Source organism: Macaca mulatta, chromosome 11 (assembly GCF_049350105.2).
Source record: "Macaca mulatta isolate MMU2019108-1 chromosome 11, T2T-MMU8v2.0, whole genome shotgun sequence".
NCBI lineage: Eukaryota > Metazoa > Chordata > Mammalia > Primates > Cercopithecidae > Macaca > Macaca mulatta.
In genome coordinates, this window is record NC_133416.1 from 120300090 (window position 1) to 120322705 (window position 22616).

The window sequence follows — 22616 nt, forward strand, 5'->3', positions numbered from 1 at the left end:
ACTCTCTCTGGCTTCAGTCTCCTCATCTGTACTCTTCAGATTCCACGGTTCTATCTGAGTCTGAATCAGGCCTTGTCAGCACCCTCCCGCCCCCAGTAATAGTTAGAGGAGGAAAGGAGGCTAGCTCTGAATGCTTCAAGATCTTTCTTTAGACAGTCTCTGGATCTTATTCATTCATTCAAGCATTTATTGAGCACCTACTCAGTGCCAGGCCCTAGACTGGGAGACTGGAAATAAAGATGACAAAGATTCAAGCCGGCGACTCCTAAACACCCCACTCCCTGCCTCAAGCCCTGCTTGGGGTCAGAAGGCCCCTTGGGTTCTCGGGAAGGCCTGGCCGAGGATTTGGGGCGCCCTGAGACTCGCGTGTCAGCGCCGATGGCGCTCAGGGCCGCGATCTGTCTCCTCCCCTTCCTCCTCCTCCGCCCCCTCCCCTCTCCCTTCCCGAGCACTGCCGAGGCCGCCTCCCACCCGCGGGATCCCGGCGGCCGCCAGCCAGCTCCTGCGTCCGTCCGTCGGCCGAGCAGTCTGTCCACGCGCGGAAAGCTCGGCGCGGCGGCCGAGGGGCCTGGGAGGGAACGGGCGCGGAGGCAGAACCGCGGCTCCCTCCCACTCCGGGGGGAGCCCAGAAGGCGGCGGTGCTGGAGCGCGAGCCGGAGCCGGAGCCGGAGACGAAGAGAGGCGGTGAGAGCGCGGGTGCTTAGGGACCCCACCCCCGGCTCCAGCTGGGGGCCCGCGAGCGGCTCGGCGACGTCTGAGCTGGGGAAGGGGGGCTGTTATCCCCAGGGCGGGAGGCAGAGACGGTCCAGCTCCTGGATTCGCCCCCTCCGCGACGCGACCCCCGAGGGGCCCTGGGCCGCGCCTGCAGCTCCGTTCATCCCCTAGCTTCCCGACGCATCCCCGCGCACCCGGCATACCCCCCGGCAGGGTGAGGGCCCCAGGGGAAGGGAAGGCTCTGGGAGCGAAGGAGGGCACCCCCCAGGCGGAGAGTCTCTGAAAACCGCGCCCCCGGCCCCAGCCCTCCCTCCAGGCCTGCCCCAAGGGAAAGCGGGCGGGGCGACCCCGTACGCCCCCCTTGCTGTCCCCCTTCGGTCCCCCATTGTTCTCAGCCGAATGATCTCCTGGGAATGGGGGAGGGGGTGCTGAGCTCTCCTCTTAAAGGGCCCTCTCCCCTCTTGTCTCCTGGCAGGTCGCGAGCACGAGTGGGGTGGGGCGTGCCCACGGGCCCCCGCCCCCCTCGTCCCCCTCGTCCCCCAGCCCAGCTCCGGAGCCGCAGTCCAGGCGCACCCCCCGGGGGTCCGCGCCGCACCCCTTCCCCGTGTGTTCTGCAGCCACCCAGGCCTTCCAGGACACCGTGGAGAGGGAACAAGGGGGCAGGGACGCCCCCTTCAGCAGGAGCCGTCGGAGAAGGGGGCCCGGACTGGAGGGAGGCAAGAAGCCCCACTGAAGCCAGGCGCAGGGTCTGGGACGCGGTTGGGAGTGCAGAGGGCTGACTGAGAGCCGCAGGAGCAGCAGGCTGTGGCCCAGGCCTCCTGGGTGACAGGCCCTGTCTGGCGGGGAAGAGGGACCAGAGACAACACTGAAGAGGCTGGACCTAGAACGGGGGCGGCTGCCTCACTCCCTACCTGAGCCAGCCGAGGGGGCCAAGGACTTTAGAGCTGTTTCCTCCAGCATAAGAGAGACACTTGCTTTCCAGGGCAGCACCCTTTATCCGAGAAGGCTCTGCAGGGAAGAGGTCTTTGCAGCCTGGATGGCCACCCCACATTCCTTTAACGGAGGCCTCTAGGCCTCAGAGAGAACCCAGAGTTAGAAAGGAGGCCAGACGGTCCTTGCTGTCCCCCTGGGGAGAGAGGAAGTTGCCGCCTGCTGCCAGGCCCAGGAGTAGCTGGGCCTGCAATAGTGGGGGACCTGGCCCCTGAGGCAGTGGCGGCCATGTCACGGCCAGGCCACGGTGGGCTGATGCCTGTGAATGGTCTGGGCTTCCCACCGCAGAACGTGGCCCGGGTGGTGGTGTGGGAGTGGCTGAATGAGCACAGTCGCTGGCGGCCCTACACGGCCACCGTGTGCCACCACATTGAGAACGTGCTGAAGGAGGACGCTCGCGGCTCCGTGGTCCTGGGGCAGGTGGACGCCCAGCTTGTGCCCTACATCATCGACCTGCAGTCCATGCACCAGTTTCGCCAGGACACAGGTGAGTAGACTCCCCACCCACCCCATGCCACCCGCCCTGCTGAACCACCACTACCTTGCAGCGTGGGCTGCAGAAAATCCCAGTAAATCTGATCCCAAATCCCTTCCCTATCTCCCTGCCTCACCTCCAGAAAAACAGGGCAGTCTAACCTTGTCCAGTTTAAGACTTGGATTCCAGTACAGCCTCTGAGCAAGTTGTAGGGCCTTGGGCAAGTTGCTTCCTCTCTCTGAGCCTCAGTTTCCTCATCTGCATAATGGGTAGATCAATATCTCTCACAGCTGAGTGAGGATTAAATAAAATGGTGCTCACTGAGCACAGAATCTAGAATAGCAGTAGCATGTGATTGTAGAATAAGGGCTTCACATGCACTTCCTCATTTGATTTTTTCCAAGAATCACAGGCAGTAAGTCTGTTTATTGTTGTATTATTATGAGTCCCATTTTATAGATGAAGAAACTGAGTCTCCCAGAAGCTGAATGATTTAAACTCAGAGCTGGCATTTAAACCCAGGTGGTTGAATTCCAGAGCCAAAACTCTTAACTGGTATCCTGTACTGGCTCCAAGTGTTGGTTTGGGGGGTGGAGTCCTGCTGGTGGTAATTAATTGGGGATGGGGGGCGTTGGTGGTGTTGATGGTGGGGGGGTGGCAATGATGGAGGAGACAGTGTTAGCAGTTGTGTTGGTGGTGACTCAGTGATAGTATTGATGGTGGTGGGGTCTTGGTGATAATGGAGGGATGGATGATGGTGACGTGGCAGTGTTGGTGATGTCAGTGCTAGCGTTAACCCTGGAATTCATTGGTGTTGGTGACATTGACAGTTGTGTTGGTGGTGGTGCTGGAAGTGGTGTGATGGGGTGGTGATGATGGAGAAAATGATGTTGGTGGCAGTCTTCGTGGCCATGTGGTGTGGCTGGTAGCCCTGTGTGTGGATGTTACTTCGTGGTATTGGTGATCCTGTTGTAGTTGTAATGATGGTGATGTTGATGGTTGTATTGGTGGTAATGTGATAGGTGATGATGGTGATAAAAACGATGAGGTCCCACTCTCAGGCCTACTCTCTTTTGTTCTGGAGATTTGTCATTGTTTGGGAGATCTCCCTGAGTCATTGCCCGGTGGCACCTGTGACAAGCTTCGTCGGCAGTGGGGAGTGGTGGGATCCTGCCGTGTAGAAGCAGCCTAGAAATCCTTGGCACGTTTGACCCCCCAAGGACCAGCTGATGGGGTTTGGGGAAGTCCCTACGAATTCCTGGATGTCAGAACCACACGTAATAACCCCAGGCTAGTAGGGTGCTCTCCTTCTCTCTAGAGCTGTGCCAACCAATACGGTAGCCACCAACCACATGTGGCTACTTAAATTTACATTAATTAAAACTAAGTAAAATGTAAAATCCAGTTCCTCAGTCTCACTAGCCACACTTCAAGTGCTTGTAGCCACATAAGTCTCGTGGTACCTTGTGGGCCAGTGTAGATCCAGAACATTGCGTTATTGCAGACACTTCTATTAGACCGTGCTAGTTAGAAAGAAGGCCAGCCTTTCTAACTAGCACAGTCCAATAGAAGTTTCTGCAATGATTGGACGTTCCAATAGTCTAGAACATTGCTTGGTACCCACAGGGTGCTTACCATGTCTAGAAACACAGGTGAATTCATAACAAATGGCTTATGGATGGTACAGATTAGTAGGATGGTACAGATTAGTACATCTATGTTTCCGTAACTCCAGGCATTGACCACCATCACTGGTGGTGCCAATTGTTTGTGCATTCCATCATATGATTATTTATTGATCTCTGCTGTGTGTCCATTTCTGTGCTAAGCACTGGAGTACAGCAGGGAGCAAGACAGAGTCGTCAGTCGAGGTTTCCTGCTGGAGGACCTACGCTGAAGTTCCCGGTGTGGTCAGGAAGCAAGCAAACATACCACCGCAGAGACAATCAGTGTCAGATCTGAAAGCATGAACTAAACCCGGCCCAGAGGTACTCAGGGAAGGCTAGCCTGAGAAAGTGATGTTTGAACAGAAATCTGAAGAATGAGTGAGGGCACCAGTGTCCCTGGCAGAGGGCACAGCCAGTGCGAAGGCCCTGGGGTGGGAAGGAGCAGAGGACATTTAAGTCCGTTCTGTTTGAGATGCATCTCCCACCAAGGGGAAGATGGAGCAAGACGCAGCTGAGCAAGGGCCAGATGTACAGGCCTGGACAGCCATGCAAAGAACTTTGAATTTGATCCAGAGAGTAGAAGTCATCATTAGCTCCATGTGCGCATTCTTCCAGAGAGGCACCAAGGACCTGACGGAGGAATGGGAAGTGTTGCACCTTGCCCACCCCGTTCTCTTTTCTCCTAGGGGTAGAGGGCAGGGCTGTGAGGGCAGAAGTGGGTGGACATCACTGCTTGCTAGGTGGTCTGCTGTTCTGCAGGTTCAGAGCTAATGCTGGGTGCAGCGATCCTCCAGGACCTAGCTGGGTGGGGGATGGGCGCCGGGGTCCTTAGAAGCAGGGACAGACTCCCCACAAGGCTGCCACGTTGGCAACTTTACCTTTGATCCTCTTATCTTTGGGGGAACCCCCATTTCTATTCCTAGCATCCCCTTATGTTCCCGAGTACCCAGACTTGCACACTCCCCTTTCATCAGGCCTCATTCTCTCAATAGTACCCCTTTTATGGTTCAGCCTCACTGGATCCCCCAGAAGTTCAGCTCCGGTCACTTCCCCTCACCCCCTCCCCAGAGCTGTTCACTCCACACCTGCCCCCTGTTTGCCGGAAAAGGGAAAAAAAAACACTCATTCCTAAATGGACTCCTGGGAGCCTGCCAGGAACCCCTCCCACCCCAACCAGAGAGGGAGGAAGGCCTGGAAACCTATTGCGATTGGCAGGAGACCTCGGCTGCCTGGGAATCTGCTGGAGAGTGGGGCAAGAGGCTTCCTCACCAGACATGTGAGGGTTTCTCCCCCGCTTTACCCAGGAGCAAAACAATCTCAAGAAAGGACGTCTTGTCCTCATTGGTAACGGACTGGGAAAGAGCCTCAACCGGCAGGGAGCAAACCCGAGTGCCAGTGGTGTGACCTCAGGCCTCTCCAGATCTGTTTCCACATCCATGAAATGGGTGAGAGCATCACTTCTCCAGCAGCGTTTTCAGATTGACAGAGAATCTGACTGACTTTATCCCACAAACATCAACGAATTATCTACTGTGCACGTAGCACGGGTTCACCACTGTGTGTATGAGACACCAGCAAGAGATCTTACATCTTTTTTTTTTTTCTTTTTTTGAGACAGTATCTCACTCTGTCGCCCAGGCTAGAGCACTCGGCTCACTGCAACCTCTGCCTACCGGGTTCAAGTGATTCTCGTGCCTCAGCCTCCCAAGTAGCTGGCATTACAGGCAGCTACCACATACCACACCCGGCTAATTTTTGTATTTTTAGTAGAGACAGGGTTTCACCATGTTGGCCAAGCTGGTCTTGAACTCCTGGCCTCAAGTGATCCACCCACCTCGGCCTCCCGATGTGCTGGGATTACAGGTGTGAGCCACCGTGCCCGGCCGTGAATCTTGAAAATATTATATTTCATACACACACACACACACACACACACACTCCAACACAATGCTGTAAAACCCACAACTCACGTGTATGTGCTGAAATCAACACAAGCTTCTGTCTAGATTTTCTAATTGTAAAATTCTCGATATGTTCATTGAAGCTGAACTTTAATTTTCGGGGAGACGGCCCTAGCTTTGCTAGTTTCCCAATACAGAAGCTGGCTGATTTTTTTCTGATCGCGTCAGATAATAAATCTTTTAAGCTTTGTGAGACCCACAGTCTCTGTTGTAACTATTCAACTCTATCAGAACAGAAGAGCAGCATAGACAATATGTAAGTGAACGAGTGTGGCTGTGTTCTAATCAAACTAGTTGTGGACACAGAAATTTGAATTTCATATCTTTTTCACAGGTCATAAAATTTTCCTTCCCCCCCACCAACCATTTAAAAACGTAAAAGCCATTCTTACTTTCTGAGCTGCACAATAGCAGATGGTGGGTGGATTTGACCTGTGTGCTGCAGGTCACTGACCCCCTGCCCTCACATGTTCTTAACCTGAGCATGGGGTAAGACCGTGCTGGTGCCACGGAACACCCAGCATGGCTTCTCCACGCCTCATGGTGTGTGCCAAGGTACACGTGCGTGTGCGTACACACACACAGCACCAGCCTGCTCGCACAATGCTGACACACACATGCCCTGTGTATATGCCTCTCGTGCAGTGCAGCCAGCGGAAGAAAGCCCAGGTGTCAGGCTGGGGCCACAGGGGAGAGGCCAGGCTCTGGCCCCACGGGGGCTGCTGTTTGTTCAGCCGGTGCCCCCTCACCTTTCCCCTGCTGGGCTGTTTTCACTGCTCCCTGCAGGGGGTGAGGTTCCCTTTGAAGCCCTCTAGGTCCAGAGCCCAGAGTCTGGACTGGAAACCGGGGCCCCTCCACGGGGAGGCCTGATGCTGTGACCCTGAGCTGGATGATGTTAGATCCATCACGGTGGTGTCCCAGGCAGAGGGCTGGAGGGAGAGTCAGAGCTGGGCGAGGGATGGGTGGCTTGCTTGCTTTGCAGTACTGAGCCAAGTGCCCGGTTTCCCTCAAAGCTTTCTTTCTTCATTTCCCTCTGTCTCCAACCGTCCCTCCCACAGACAAAGATTGCCACATATGGGAAGCCCAAGGCCAAGGAGTGCTCAGCTGGTGGCTGGGCCGGGCCCAGGAGCCGTCAGGGTCTTGGGGTGAGGGGTTGGCTGCCACCGGCAGTGGGGGAAAGGTTTGAGATTGGCTTTCTGCTCCCAGAGAAGAGGCCACAACTTCCCTGGGGGATCATTTACATCCCCTGCCACTGGGACAGCTGCCTCACCCAGACCCTAAATTTCCCACCCAGTGCACACAGCTGGACAGAGGTGCGACTCAGCCACTTCTGCAGCGCTCCCAGCTCACTGCCTGGCCTCGTATGGCTGGAGCTGGGGAGGGGCACCTATCTGCCTGGTATCTCCCATGTCGCTCTCCATGTGCTCCTGGAGGGGTGCATGGCAGCCTCCTGCCCACTCTGCTGATGGGAAAGCTGAGGCCGAGGGAGGCCAGCTGGGGACCATCCATAGATGCCATATCCGAGGCTGCAAGCCTGGCCTTTTCTGGTGCCCCCAAGCTGGCCGACAGGTTGGAGTGGCAGGTGCTGGTTGTTTCCAGGATCTTCCAGCCTGCCTCCTTCCCCGGAAACCTTGACCTTCACTCAGCCCTGGCCCCTGCCCTGAAAGTAAGCACTATCTGAGGACACTTAGGCTGGAGCCCCTTAGGCTGTTACCACCCAGATGGGAGGAGCTTTTCCCATCACCAGGGAAAGCACCTCCGGAATTTAGACACCAACTGGGGACGGTGAGGCCCAGAGAGGGTGAGTGACTTCCCCAAGGTCACACAGCCTACCAGTCCTAAGCTAGAGCCCAGGCCTCCCAGACAGGCCTTAGGGATAGAAAACAAGGTGACATTTAATGCGAGGGCTGAGAGAACCCCCTCCCCCTTCTCTCTTGAGAGCGCTCTTGGGGCTTGTTGTCAGAGTCTAGCCCAAGGCAGGGACAGCCTACACTACCCTGGAGGCCTCCAGGGCTAGCTCCTGATTACAGGACCCTTTGGGACCCTCTCTCCAGCCTCCTCACTGGAGACTAAGGCTGGCTGTGATGCCAGGAGCAAGAAAGATTATGTGTAGGGGCAGGGAGCGGTCCATCTCTGGTAGCAGCAGGTCCAGCTAATCCACATGTGGGTGTCTCCCCAACCACCAGTCACACTGTCTGTATTTCCACCATTGCAGACCCATGGTCTCTGGCTGCTCAGCTAACTCCAGAAGCTGTTTTGAAACTATAAATTCATCGCTCGTATTTGGTAGTCATTGGTGGCTTCTCAGTACCAGGTCCTGCGATGGGTCTTGAGGACTCAGACAGAAGGACGTAATGCATTTCAGAGTCTAATCTATCCACTTCAGATCAACTTCAGAGCCTAGTGAAGGTGAAGGCAAATGCATATCATGGGAATAGCCTTTGAACCCTCTGACTCATCAGGACAACAGATACAGAACTAAAACCCAGCTTGACCCCTTGCTGGCTGTGTGACCATGGGCAAATTCCTTAACCTCTCTAAGTTTGTTTCCTCCTCTGTAAAATGGGGATAAGAATAGTCCCTAGCTGGGAGGGTTGTCATGAGGATTAAATGAGATATGTAGGTAAAAGCATGGAGGATACAACTTTGCACGTAGTAAGCACTCATGCTCAAGGAAGAAAAAGATTTAAATGCCTCACTAGGGAGATGCAGGGCGCCTTCAGCCATAGGATGTGCACAGTGTATGCCTGGAGCCTCTGAGAGGAGGACTTCCTGGAGGAGGAATCCTTTGAGAGTGTGTGGTTTAGGTAAATAGAATGATGGGAGGAACACTTTCAGGTGGAGGAAACAGCAGGGGTCCTTCAGCAGGGTCCTGGAGGAGAGTCTCAGGCCTGGGTGGCAGAGGGAGGCTGTGATGGGAGATAGGGGATGGGTAGAGGAGGCCTCTTGGGGCCCACTGGGGCCTGGCAGGCTGGGCTGCCAGCTGCTGCCCTTTAGCAGCCAGGCCCCAGGGGACTCACAGCCACACCGCAGGACCAGCCTCATTAATCATGGGCCCTTGGAGCTGGAGCAGGTGGGGCAGGGGCAGCCTCAGGCACTTCCTACAGTCTGTCTGGGTTCCCTTCACCCAGTCAGCAGGCGTCACCCCCTTTTACACATAGTAAAGCTGAAGCTCAGAGGGTGGGGAGCCACCTGCCCACACTGGGAAGAGGTGGATCTGAGATCAGATCCAGGTCTGCAGCTGGGTGGGCAGGGACCTTCCCAGGCTCGCCCAGGCCACCGAGTACCTTGGACAGCACCATCAGCGACCTGCCCACGCCTTCCGGGCTGGGGGTGGGGATGCCCGGGACAGACCCCCCTCGCAGCTCTCTCCCTCTCCCTCTCCTCCCCTGACCCCTTTTTCCTCCTTCTTCCCTCCCTCCTCCTCTCCCACTTCCTCCCATCCCCCGCCTCATCCTTCCAAAGGAGCTGTGGAGTCTGACCTGGAGAGGAAGGAGGAGATGGAAGCTGTGATGGGAAGTGTGGGGGCTAGAGTGGGGGAGGTGATGGGGAAGTGACAGGTAGTGGGGCTGTGGAGGGGATGGTGAAGAAGGTGGTAAGGAGTGAAGGGCGAGGGGATGGGAGGGGAGATTATGGAGAGCGTGATTAGAGAGTGACAAGGAGGGGCCAGGAGGGGGAGGCCATGGGGAGGTGAAGGGGATGAAGCAGGACTGCTTACAGTGGCTCCAAGTGCCCATTCAGGCAGTAGGCAATGGGTCTGGGGTCCCTAACTCTCTCCCCAGTGTGATGTTCTTGGGGCATGGGGGTGCCTGGGGTGCTCCCGGGCCTCTGCCCGCCACCTTTGTCTCTCTCCCTGGGCCTCTGTCCTTCCACCTGGCTCTGGAATCACATCCAGTGGTAGCCAGTCCCCAGGACAGCTCCAGGCCCTTAGATAGTCACCCCCCATGAGCCCACCCAGCCTCTGGGTTGACATAGACACCCCCACCAGCCCCTAGCTGCCTCTGGCTGACATCAACTGAGGACACAGGGCCTGGAACCTGGAACCAGCTGCCTTGGGGAATGCTGCTGGTGAGGGCCGGGCTGTGGGTTCCCGTCCCAGTACCAGCTGCTTACTAAGAATCGTGGGGTGTGTAGGCCAGGTGTGGTGGCTCACGTCTATAATTCCAGCACTTTGGGAGGTCAAGGCAGGTGGATCACCTGAGGTCAGGAGTTCGAGACCAGCCTGGCCAACGTGGTAAAACCCCATCTCTACTAAAAATACAAAAATTAGATGGGCATGATGGTGGGCACCTGTAATGCCAGCTACAGGAGGCTGAAGCAGGAGAATCACTTGAACCCGGGGGGTGGAGGTAGCAGTGAGCCAGTGAGCTGAGATAGCGCCATTGCACTCCAGCCTGGGCGACAGAGTGAGACTCCGTCTCAAACAAACAAACAAAAAAAAGACTTTGACCTTAAGTAAACCACACTCTCTCCCTGAGCCTCTGAACCTCTGTTTCCTCACCTGTAATATGGACCTGATGGTAGTACCGAACTCGTGTGATTGTGGTCACTATTCGTTCATTCATCAGGAATTTCATGAGCACCTACTGTGTGCCAGGCACTGTCCGGGCACCAGGAATGTCACAATCAACAGGACAGACAAATCCCTGCCCTCAAGGTGCCTCTGTTCTGGGGGTAAGGGGTGGGGTGATGATGGGTGTGATACAGGCGCCAAGGAAGTCCCAGCATATAGGATTGTCCCCCACCTTGGGGCCCAGGAGCTGCCGGGCTAGGAACTGAGTCTCCTCCAGGTCCCGCATGGTTGTGTCCTTGCTCGGCCACCCTGGCCAAGCGCCTCTCCCTCTCTGGGCTCCTTCCATCATCCCTCTGGAGCTGCTCCAGGCTGCTACTGCTGCCTGCACAGACAGCAGTGGCAGCCAGTGACGGGGTGCATGAGGGAGTCTGGCACTGGGCCCTGGAGCTGAGCACCCTGAGATGCAGAACAAAGGACGAGGCAATCAAAGGAGGCTGCCAGGACAGTCCTGCCAGCAGCTGCAGCACAGCCACCTCTTGTCCCAATGACCAACTGGGCCTTTGTCCCCTCCCCCTCCAACTGCAAGCAGAGCACGGCAAGAGGAAGCGCAGAGTTTACCTGGAATACCACCTTCCCAGAGCCCTCCGCTTGGCTGGGGTAAGCATCGCCCTCCCCAGCTTCCTCTGTTCTAGGGAACAAAGGTTCATTCGTTCCAAGGTGTTACTCACCTGGCCCTGTGGAAATGACAGTCAGGGAGCCTGGGTCCAAGACCTGTCTCTAATTTGCCAGGTGATCTTGCCCAAGTTTCTCTCTGCAGCTCAGCTTACCCATCTACACAAAGGCTGCAAATTCAGATGCTTACAGGGCCTGGGGAACTAATAGAAGTGTGTGCAGTGTCTGGGAAGGCAGAGGTTTTTTAATTGTCTTGCTCTCCAGTGCCTGGTACGCAGCAGGTGCTCAGTAAATACTTGAAGGCATGAATGGGGCCAGCATAACTCAGCTCCTGCTCACTGTTGCCAAGGAGGCCAATCGTTGTGGCCCCACCCTTGGATATCTGGGGATTTCTGAAATCTGGACTGGTGTGAGTCTGCCCCAATTTTTAAATTTGAGGCCAACTGAAGTGGCTCATGCCTGGAATCCTGGCACTTTGGGAGGCTGAGGCAGAAGGATCACTTGAGCACAGGAGTTTAACACCAGCCTGAGCAATGTAGTGAGACCCCATCTCTACCAAATAAAAATGAAAAAAAATTAGCTGGACATGATGGCACACACCTGTGATCCCAGCTACTCAGGAGGCTGAGGCTGGAGGATTGCTTGAGACCAGGAGGTGCAGGCTGCAGTGAGCGATGATGGCATCACTGCAATCCACCCTGGGCAACAGAGTGAGATCCTGTCTCAAATAAATAAATAAATGAATAAATATTGGTCACTATTTTAAAAATGTAAATAGCATGTGAGCCAGAACAAAACCATATCTGCCCAGCTTGCAGTCTCCAGCCTAGTCATGAGCAGCATTCAGTTAGGTTCATTCAGATGTATTTGGTTATTCATTCATCCAACATTTTGCAAGTACCTACCTCCCCACACTCCTGACCACAGAGGGATGCCAAGGTGACTGTAAACCAGCCCAGCCTTGGAGAGGCTGCCAGGCTGGAAGGAACACAGACACCTCCGCACCTAGTGAGCTATGTGCTTTGATGGGAGCATTGCGGGTGCAAGGTGCTTTGGCGGCCCCAAGGAGCGAGTGGTTTGCCCTAAGGATGGCAGAGAAGATTCCAAGAAGACAGAGTGCTTGTGCTGAGCCAGAAGATTGAGAAAGAACTCAGCAGGGAGGCCAATAGGGTGGGGCGGGCAGGACACTCCAGACAGATGGAACAGCATATGCAAATACAGAGGCATAACCACACACATGGGGTGTTCAAAGAATAGCTGGGATTTTGGTGTGGCTAGAGAGTGAGGCTGTGCAGACAGCTTGTGATGGGCTTCAGAGGCTACACTAAGGAGCTTAGACTGATTCCTAAGGGCACTAGGGAGCTATTGATAGCTGTTGAGCAGAGGAGTGACACAGCCTTGAGGCTGTGAAAAATCCCTCTGGCTGCCATGTGAGAATGCACTGCACATTGCAAAGGGTGGACACTGGGACACGGGGAGAGGAGGCCCCTGCAACAGTGCAGGCTAGCACTCTGGTGACATGGGCCAAAGGGCCGACAGTGGAAGTGGGGGAAGTTCAAATCCTGGCTAGATTCAGTCTTCACTTAGTAGCCTAGTAGCTATGTGACTTTGGACTTCAGGCAAATTGCTTCACCTCTCTGTGCCTCACTCAGTGTTTGTACAAGACAGTGATAGTAATAGTTATCATTATTATCATATGTTTATTATCATTATTATCACAACAACCTGCCCCAGTCATTTTGTGGCTGAAGAGTTGACCTACATGAAGCATTTAGAATAGCGCCTGGCACATAGCAGGCCCTCTGGGAGTGTTTATTATTATTATTATTATTATTGTATTATTATTACAATTATGCCGTTTCACAGATGAGAAAGGAGCAGTTTGGAGGGCTCAGGCGGTGGAGGACTGTCCAGCCCTCTGTCCCCTCCCCCTCCACTTCCTTCTTTGCTGGGGATGTGAATCCCCTGCTGGGTGTGTGGGAAACCAGGTGACCAGAAAGCCCATGGCATATGAGTGCCCGCCTCCGCCTACCAGCAGCTTCCAAGGTGGCAGCCTCTCCGAGTGCCACGCAGCCCCTCCGCCTTCCTTAGGCAGCGCTGCAGACCCCTTCTCCTCCCCTCATCTCCCCACCACCCTGGCCTGGCTTCCAGCAGACCCTGGAGAACCTGGGCTGGCTTCAACCACGAGGAAACCACTAATGGGCCACAGCTTAGCCTGATGAGTCCCAGAGGAGAGTTTGGAGGGAAACAGAACACTGCAGGGTTATCGATCTTGAGGCAGGAGCCAGCGAGGCAACCTGGATCCACAGGCTGCGGCTCGAATCCCAGCCCAGCCAGTGCCCCCAGCCAGACTTCCATGTCTTCTCAGGGAGCCTCAGTCTCCCCATCTGCTCGATGGGGCTAATATTAACACACACCCCTGGGGCTGCTGTGAGGACTGGGAGATGACATGCGTGAGCCCCTAGCACAGTTGCTGGCACTGCGGAGCATTCGGTAAGGTGCTGGGTGCCACTGTTGTCCTTGTTGTGGGAGAGAGATGAGCAGCCATGCAGATGCCAGCTAAAGGGCTATTCCAGAAGGTCAAGTAGCAATCTGGGGTTGGAACCTCAGCCATGTCACTTACTTACCGTGCAACCACTGTGCCTCAGTTTCCTTCCCCAGAACATATGCTCATGAGACTAAGTCAGAGGGAACAGCAAATGAAGCGAGGCGGTGGCCTTGTGTGGGCTTCGGCTGGACCGCTCACAGATGGCATCCGGTGCGCTCCTAACTGCTCCATGCCTCTGTTTTCTCGCCTCTAAAATGGGCCAACAACACCCCCGCCTCCTAGGGGTGCTAAACACACCCTTTAGCTTAAATGAGCTAAACACAGCCTGGGGCAGAAAAGCGTGCTCTTTCAGTGTGGATGGCTGTTAGTATTATGACTTCTGGGTTGGTGAAGGATTCAGTGAAGTCTCTCACTGGGGCCCAGCCACGGCCCAACCCCCGGTCACAGGCCTCAGCCTGTGGTGGGACTCCCCCAGCCCGACAGGATGTCCCATGACTGCCTCCCACGTGCCCCCTTCCCGTCAAGGTCTAGGTGCCCCCAAACTGAGATCATTTCCCTCCGGGAAGCCAACCCCAAAGGGAGGGGTTCCCTGCTGGGCCTTGAAGCTGGCCCAGCCCAGAGAGGAACCATTTAGAAGCTGAGGGACCGGCAGGAGGAAGGCTCAGGGGCTCAGAACCCTCCCCCTTCTCCAGAGTCAGCTGCTTCTTAAGGCTAAGACGTGGGGGCTGAGGCAGCCACATACCCACCTCTAGGCAGCGGGGTCAGATCGGGACCATGCTCTAGGGCAAAAACCTCACATGGCTAAACAACGGAAGGTAAAGCTGAAGTAGTGAGCTCTCCATCGCTGAAAGTATCCTAGGCTGTGCTACCACTTGGTGAGGCTGAATCCCTTGGAACCAGTCCAACCTGGGTCTGCCTTTACTCCACGAGTGTGGCATTATTCCCAGCCCTCTGCTCTCACCCTCCCAAGAGTTCGCCTCTCTCTGGGCCTCAGTTTCCTCATCTGTAAAATGGAAATAGTCCTGGTCCCTCCCTGGAAGCAATGGTGTGAGGATGAAATGAGTGAGTGCAAGGAGATTGCTGCGCGCAGCATGTGCCATACAGTAGGTGCTCAATAAATGCTAGCCTTAGTTTCCCTGATTCTCCGTGATGGTCTCAGCCTCTAGGTTTCCAGCTTCCCTTTCTTTTCATCTCTCAAGCTAGTTCTGTCTCTGACTCCAGCTCTCTTTGTATCTGCTTCAGTTTCCCATGTTGGCCTTGGCCTGTCTCTGACAGTCTCTTGGATCATGTGTGTCTCTCTCTGTCTCTCTCCATCCCGCTGTCACCCTGTCTCTGCCCCAGGCATGAAGCAGTCACTGGCTGCTGTGGCTATGGCCGCCCCCACACCCAGTCTCGGGGGCCCGGCTTGTGCAGTGCTCCAGCTGACACTGACCAAAGCCCCTTTCTCCAGTGCAGCTGGAAGAAGCCTGGAATTTTTCTGCCAAACATTTTTAAGCAACTAGGGAGGGAAGGGGAAGACAACAAAGGCAGAGACACAAAAACAGGCCGAGGCAAGGAGCTTGTGTTTGTCATAGGCCCCTAACTGCCTGGGGGACCCAGGCCCTGTGGCCCGCACAGCAGGGTGCCCTGAAGCCCAGAGTGGGGTGTGTTCTGCTCCGGCCACCAGCCTGAGGCCCAGCCTCTCTCCCAGGCTGAAGAAACTCCAGCCCCTTCTTAGACCCATTGTTCTGGCTGAAAATCTAGGCCACGGCCACTGCGGAGGAGAAGGAACATTTCCACCACTGCTCCCTTGGAAATCTTGAGATCGAAGCCCAGGCAGGTCACCAGGGAACCAGCTGCCCACCCCCTCGGCCTGGTCCGCGGCCAGCCTGGGCCGGAGAGGCGGACGGATGGGCAGGCGGGCAGCGGCGGGCGCTGCAGGGTGCAGGGCCCAGCGGGGAGGACAGCAGCTGCCCTAATTACTCCCGCTCTCCAGGTTCCAATCTTGTTTCAAAAGGACTCCAGGGACACAGCCTTTAATAACTACCAGTAAACAGGCAGGAAAATCGATACCTGGTAAATAGAGCCCTGGAGAGAGGGAGGCCTGGGCTAGCTGGCCCTGACGAGCTCCCAGAGTCCTTTGCTGCAGAGCTGGCCAATGTTGACGTTGAGAATCCTCCTCCCGGCCTGAGGGTCCTCCCCAGGGACCCCTCGACGCTTGGCCTCCACCCTGGGGGCTGCTTGGTCTCCAATCGCCACTCCCTCTCCATCAAGCCCAAAGTTTCCTCTTTCCCACTCCTCCAAGTGCCAAGTAGGTTGCCCGTCTCGGTTGCAGATGCCTTCTTTGTACCAGCCTTTGTGCCTGGTGCTCGAAACATAGTTGTGTATTTGACCTAGTAGTCCTTGTCCTCCCAAAAATCATCTACCAATGAGAATGACTAAGAACAAAAACAAATAATGACAGTGTGAGGACAGACATGCAATAAAAGATTGCTGCGTTTGCCAACTATAGCAACAGAACAGAGAAGCCCGTGTTGGAGGAGATGAGCACATGGAGGGCTTTGTTGGGTAAATAGGAGTTCGCCAAGTGAACAAGGGCTGGGGGAGGATGAGTGTGGGTAACGTACGTAATATCAGCCATTGTAGCTATATTCATTGAGTGCTTACTAAATGCTAAGTGTTCTGCTAAGCATCTTTGCCTATGCATTATCTAATTTTGTTCCCCCAGTAATTCTTTGGGGTAGATATTAATACCCCCATTTTATAGATAAGGGCACTGAGGCTATGTATGGTGCCAGCCAGTTTTTGCACAAGACCTGAGAGATTTTTTTTTTTTTTTTTTTTCCGAGACAGAGTCTCGCTTTGCTGCCCAGGCTGGAGTGCAATAGCGCAGTCTCGGCTCACTGCAACCTCTGCCTCCCAGGTTCAAGCAATTCTCATGCCTCAGCCTCCTGAGTAACTGGGATTACAGGCATGTACCACCACGCCTGGCTAATGTTTGTAGTTTTTAGTAGAGATGGGGAGTTTCACCATGTGGGCCAGACTGGTCTCGAATTCCTGACCTCAGATGACCCACCTGCCTCAGCTTCCCAAAGTGTTGGGATTACAGGAGTGAGCCACCGCACCTGGCTCGACCTGAGAGACTCCTGAGTTGTTTGAATCACTTCACTCTGCACCTCCTATCCTGGCCCCTCCCCTGCCGAGCTCAGGACTTGGCACACAGGGGAAGTTAAATAAGGCGGGTTCCCATTGCTTCCCTTCCTATCCTGCACATTTTTCAGGTCATACACTGCCTTCCCCTCACCAGGAGCTCCATGGTGGTACTTCATGCACATCAGCCTTGAAGATCAGTCATCACAACCCCTCAGTTTGCAGGTGGGGAAACCGAGACCCTGAGAGGGGAAGACCAGCACACAAGAGCAGGTGGGAGCAGGACCAGGGTTTTCTCTCTAACGCATCCCCTCCCGGGCCTGCTGTGGAGGAAGCCCCATCACCAGGGAAGAAATCAATCTGCACACACTCAATTAAAATGATAAATCAGGCATCAGAGTGAGGCTGCCCCAGAGGTGCAGGGGAAGTTTTTGTCTGATTGGCTGGAACATGATAGGCCCCAGGGACCTTATTTCCTGGGGCTGGGCTGCCAGTCCAACCTCTCCACCTCTTCAACCCCGCCCCTCTCATATCAACAGCCATAGCTCCATGCCTCGATTTCTCCAGCTGTCGGGGCCTGTCCAGTTGGCAGGGCACACGGCTAGTCTGTAGCCCTTGTGAGTCTAACAGAGGAGAGGGCAGAGGACAAGCTCTTTCAGCCCTGAGTAGGGACACACCACTGCGGAACAGTCTGAGTTCCCCTATCCGATTGCAGATCCCTGGGCCAAGCACCCAAGGAAGATGCCAATTAACAATGGAAACGCCTTCTAGGTATTGAGGGCCTACTGTGTGCAAGGACTGTGCCAGGTGCTGGGAGTACAAGAGTGAGCAAAGCAGACAAGATCCCTGACTTCGCGGCTGACAGCCTAGAGTGAGGATATGCAGTGTAAAGAATGCATGTAGATTAATACATCTTGCCTGGCTCAGTGGCTCACACCTGTAATCCCAGCACTTTGGGAGGCTGAGGCAACTGGATCACCTGAGGTCAGGAGTTCGAGACCAGCCTGGCCAACATGGTGAAACCCCATCTTTACTAAAAATGCAAAAAAATTAGCTGAGTGAGACATACCTGTAATCCCAGCTACTCGGGAGTCTGAGGCAGGAGAATCATTTGAACCTGGGAGGTGGAGGTTGCAGTGAGCCGAGATCACGCCACTGCACTCCAGACTGGGTGACAGAGCAAGACTCTCTCTCTCTCTCCATATATATATGTATATATTCAGGTAATGCCAAGTGCCAGGGAGGAAAATAAAGCAAGCTCAGAGGACAGCAATAGGAGGGCTGCATTTTTAGATGTTTTAGATGTTTGAACACACACCTGTAAGAAAGAAGGGAGGAAACGATGAGAACATATGGGAATGGTGAGGTCATATTCCAGCCAGTGAGAAGGCCCTGAGGCTGGACAGTGCCTGGTGTATTTGAGGAGCAGCAAGGAGGCCAGGGTGGCTGGAATGGAGTGAGTGACAGGGGGAGGTAGGCAATGTCAGAGGAGGACAGGACCCTACAATGTGGGGTTTCGTTGTAGGTCATGGCAAGGACTTTGGCTTTTACTCCAAGTGAGCAGAAGCCCGGGAGGATCTTGAGGAGAGGAAGGATGTGATCTGACTTGCATTGAGCAGGATCCCCCTGGCTGCGGTGTGGGAAATGGATTACAGAGGTAAGGGTAGTATCAGAGGCCAGTCATGAGTCTACTGCAATGGTCCAGGCAGGAGAGAGAACATGGCGTGGACTGGGTGGTGTGAGTGCAGTGGGGAGCAGTGGTCAGATGTGTGTGTGTTTGAAGGTGGAGATGACTGGATTTACAGGCAGATTGGAGGTGGGATATGAGGTAGGAAGTCAAGGATGAGACCAAGGTTTGGGGGTCCAAGGAAGAGCATCCGGAAGGGCGGGAGCTGCCAGGAATTGTGATGTGAAGACTTCGGGAGGAGCAGGTTCGGGGCAGGGGAGAGCAGAGCTGAGTTCAAGGTGTCTGTTAGACCTCTCCAGGGAAGGGTCATGAACCTGGCTCCCAGGGGAGAAGATGGGGCTGAAGATGGCAGATTTTGGAATCATCAGAGTAGACACAGTATTTATCTCAATGGATCCTCTTAGCAACCCCACAAGCCACTGTTGCGATAGCTGGCAATGCAGCAGTCTTTTATTGCATGTCTGCTTGTGCCCATTTTCAAGATGAGAAAACTGGGGCCCAAAGATGTTGAGTTGCCTATGCACAGTCACAGAGCTGGAAAGTCAGAAAGTCAGGACTTGAAGTGAGGTCTGTCTGTCTCCCAGCCCTGGCGTCCCATCCAGACCCTCTGCGGCTGTTCTCACTCCTCCCCTAAACCCTGTGTGAGAGGGAAGGGGTGGGTCATGGATGATCACCCCTCTTTTTGAGATGGGGCCACTGAGGCCTGGGGAGGTTGAAGGGACTTGCCCGCAGTTGAGGAGCAGTCGAGTGTGCAGTGTTTCTGCAGGTGTGCCAAATGAACCCAGCAAAAGACTCACTTCATCAGCCCCAAGACACACAGCAGGCTAAAGGCTCTGAGAAGTCCTGCAGCCTGGACCTTAGGTTATCTCTGGTTAGCCCGGAGTTTCCTGTGGAGCCTTGCTCTCAGGGGAGCACGCAGAGCTTTGGCAAACACGAAGCTGTGGTTGGGAGTAAAGCCTCAGTGCCCTCCTTTATGACAGGGGGCCCACCTGGCAGTCAGCAGGTGTTTGTTGAAGGAAGTAACAAATGAAACAAACAGATGAATGAAAATAACAAATAAGCAAATGAAGGAATGGACCAATGCAGGGATGAGCACAAAGTGTGAATGAATTTTTTTAAAAATGCATCCATTTGTGACCTAATGAATTCATTCATTCATTCAACAAATATCGCTGGAGCACCTGCTGTGTGCAGGGGCTGGGGATACAGCAGTAAATAAAACAAAATCCTGACCTTGTGGCTATTACATGCTAGCGAGGGGGAGATGGACAGAAACCAACATAAATGGGTAGAATGTGAAGTATATCTGACGGAGAAAATGGAGCGGGGAAGGAGAGAGGGGAAAGTATGTGGGGGTGCACAGTTTTAAAGAGGATGGTGGTAAATGAAGGAATGTCTGAATGCTTGAATACGGGAGTGGGCTGAAGATGGAGAATACATAAAGGTATCAATTAAAAAAAAAAAGCATAAAGGGCCTAGGGGCAGTGGCTCACACCTGTAATCCCAGCACTTTGCAAGGCCAAGGTGGGTGGATCACCTGAGGTCAGGAGTTCGAGACCAGCCTGGCCAACATGGCAAAACCCCATCTCTACTAAAAATACAAAAATTAGCCCAGCAAGGTGGCGCATGCCTGTAGTCCCAGCTACTCAGGAGGCTGAGGCAGAAGAATCGCTTGAACCTGGGAGGTGGAGATTGCATTGAGCCTAGATTGTGCCACTGTGTTCCAGCCTAGGTGACAGAGCAATACTCTGTCTGAAAAAAAAAAAAAAAGTGGGGCCGGGCACGGTGGCTCACACCTGTCATCCCAGCACTTTGAGAGGCCAAGGCGGGAGGATCGCTTGAGCCCAAGAGTTCAAGACTTAGCCTGGGCAACATAGGGAGACTCTCGTCTCTAAAAAAATAAAATAAAAAAGGATGACTGCAGGAAGGAATGAATGACCTAACAAAAGAATCATTGAATGAATGAATCATTGAATAAAGGAATATATGAATATGTGAACTAGGGCGTGGATAAATGAATGAACTAATGCAAGAATTGTTGAATGACTAAATGAACTAGTGCTTGAATTAATGAACGAAGGCATGAACAGATTGGTGAATGAATCATTGAATGAGTGAGCGAACTATAAGGAAGGAGAGGACTGGATGGGGCCTCTGTGCATAGCCTTGGTCTCTGTCTATGCCTGCCCCACCTTATCTTACTGTGGTCTGAAGAACCCCCAAGCCCCCTTTGCCCTCCCTCGCACCATCCAGGGCCTGTGATAAACCCCCACTTCAGTGTCTGTCTTGGCCCTGGAGAGATGGAGGGTGGGGGAGCCCTCCACACCTTGCTGGTTTCCTACCTCAGGCTATCTTGGCACCCCCACCCCATTTGGTGGCTTTCCCACCCCTGTCCCTAATCTATTGACCACGCGCGCCTGCCCACCTCTCGCCCCAGTGCTATGTGCTGAACCCTTAGCCCCGGCCCCCCTCACCCTGGGTCCCGCCTGTCCTGACCCTCCAGCCTGTACTGAACCTCATGCCTGGGCCTTGACCTCCTTCCTCTCCATGCATGTATTGACCCTCTCCCCAACTCTGGACGGACCCGTTGGAGGCCTGTGCCGCCCACCCCTGCCTTGCTGTGGCCCGCCCTTCCAGCTGCGCAGACCAGCGCTCGGCGTCCCCACCCCTGACCGAGCCAAGCCCGCCCGCTGTGCTGACGCCCCCTCCTCATTTCGAGTACAGGCACCATGCGGCCCGTGCGGCGCAACTTCTACGACCCGTCGTCGGCGCCGGGCAAGGGCATCGTGTGGGAGTGGGAGAACGACGGCGGTGCATGGACGGCCTACGACATGGACATCTGCATTACCATCCAGAACGCCTACGAGAAGCAGCACCCGTGGCTCGACCTCTCGTCGCTGGGCTTCTGCTACCTCATCTACTTCAACAGCATGTCGCAGATGAACCGCCAGACGCGCCGGCGCCGCCGCCTGCGCCGCCGCCTGGACCTAGCCTACCCGCTCACCGTGGGCTCCATCCCTAAGTCGCAGTCGTGGCCCGTGGGCGCCAGCTCGGGCCAGCCCTGCTCCTGCCAGCAGTGCCTGCTGGTCAACAGCACGCGCGCCGCCTCCAACGCCATCCTGGCCTCGCAGCGCCGCAAGGCGCCCCCCGCGCCCCCGCTGCCGCTGCCGCCGCCGCCGCCCCCTGGAGGGCCTCCAGGTGCGCTCGCCGTGCGACCCAGCGCCACCTTCGCAGGCGCCGCGCTCTGGGCAGCGCCCGTCACCGGCCCCGCCGAGCCTGCGCCGCCTCCCGGGGCGCCACCACGGAGCCCGAGCGCCCCCGGCGGCGCGCCCACCCCGGGGCAGAACAACCTCAACCGGCCCGGGCCCCAGCGCACCACCAGCGTGAGCGCGCGCGCCTCCATCCCGCCGGGGTAAGACGGGGCCCAGGGGGAGGGGACCTCTGTGTCGTCCGCAGGCAAGGACGAAGCCTGGGAGTGGTTGGCCACTAGGGCAGGAGCAAAGATTACAATAATAATAATGACGGTAAGTAATATCCAGCATCCACTAAATGTTCATTTTGTGCCAAGCATCAACTAAGCACCTTTACATGTTCCCACGCATCTATCTCCATGCATAAGGACCCTATGAGGTAGGTACCGTCATCACCTCCAGTTCACAGACAGGAACTAACTCCCCCAAGATCAGACAATTCACAAGTGCTGGGGCCATAATAGCAACATCATCAATGGTGCGTGTTCCATGTTTATTATTTGCTAAATTCGTTATATGTATCACCTCGTTTATTCTGCCAAACGGTTCTACCATGTGCATATTCCAGATGGGGAAGCCGAGGCTGGCAGAGCTATGGTGCCTTCTCAGGGTCACCGGGGAAGGGTAGACCTTGGAGTCCAGACCTGTCCGATTCCAAAGTCTGTGCTGTGTTGTCTTAGGATTTTTAGAGGGCTTCAGAGTCCGCCTGTCCTTGTCCCAGTCCATGCCCACCTCACATGGTGGCTCGAGCAAGCATCAGCTGCTTGTCCAAAGTATTTCCCCATAGGCTGCACCTGAAATACCACAATTACTCTGGGTTAATACTATGGTTTGCACACTGGGCTCCAGGGACTCCTGGGGTGACCTGGAATCGTGGGGGTGGGGGAAAGCCAGGCAAACAAGAGTCTGCCTCTGTGCTCTTGTTTTAACGAGAGCAGCCCTTTTTGGAAACACTTTTATGAACTGGCTTTCCCAGCATGATTTTATTAAGGACGGGCACCCAGCTTGT

General features: G+C 54.9%; 2 protein-coding genes and 1 long non-coding RNA gene across 5 annotated transcripts in view; 2 read left to right on the forward strand and 1 right to left on the reverse strand.

Annotated features, from left to right (window-relative positions):
- CFAP73 (cilia and flagella associated protein 73) overlaps positions 1 to 22616 on the forward strand; it is a 200466-nt gene that overhangs the window by 98054 nt on the left and 79796 nt on the right. The gene's annotated exons all lie outside the window — the stretch shown is intronic.
- The window catches only part of DTX1 (deltex E3 ubiquitin ligase 1), a 41495-nt gene continuing 19335 nt past the window's right edge, over positions 457 to 22616 (forward strand). The window contains exons 1-4 of one of the 3 annotated variants that reach the window (XM_077955293.1): positions 457 to 684; positions 1190 to 2253; positions 9160 to 9255; positions 21007 to 21768. In XM_077955293.1, the coding sequence (XP_077811419.1) occupies positions 21086 to 21768 (683 nt within the window). In that variant the 5' untranslated portion in view covers positions 457 to 684; positions 1190 to 2253; positions 9160 to 9255; positions 21007 to 21085. Of the gene's footprint in view, positions 725 to 1161; positions 2254 to 9159; positions 9256 to 21006; positions 21769 to 22616 lie in introns of all 3 variants that reach the window. The other 2 variants (XM_077955292.1, XM_015152877.3) reach the window with 2 other exon arrangements.
- LOC144333112 (uncharacterized) lies at positions 10360 to 19413 on the reverse strand. Its single transcript, XR_013401484.1, has 2 exons — positions 17704 to 19413; positions 10360 to 11544 (listed from the first exon to the last, which is right to left on the reverse strand). It is a non-coding gene; the product is annotated as an uncharacterized LOC144333112 (long non-coding RNA).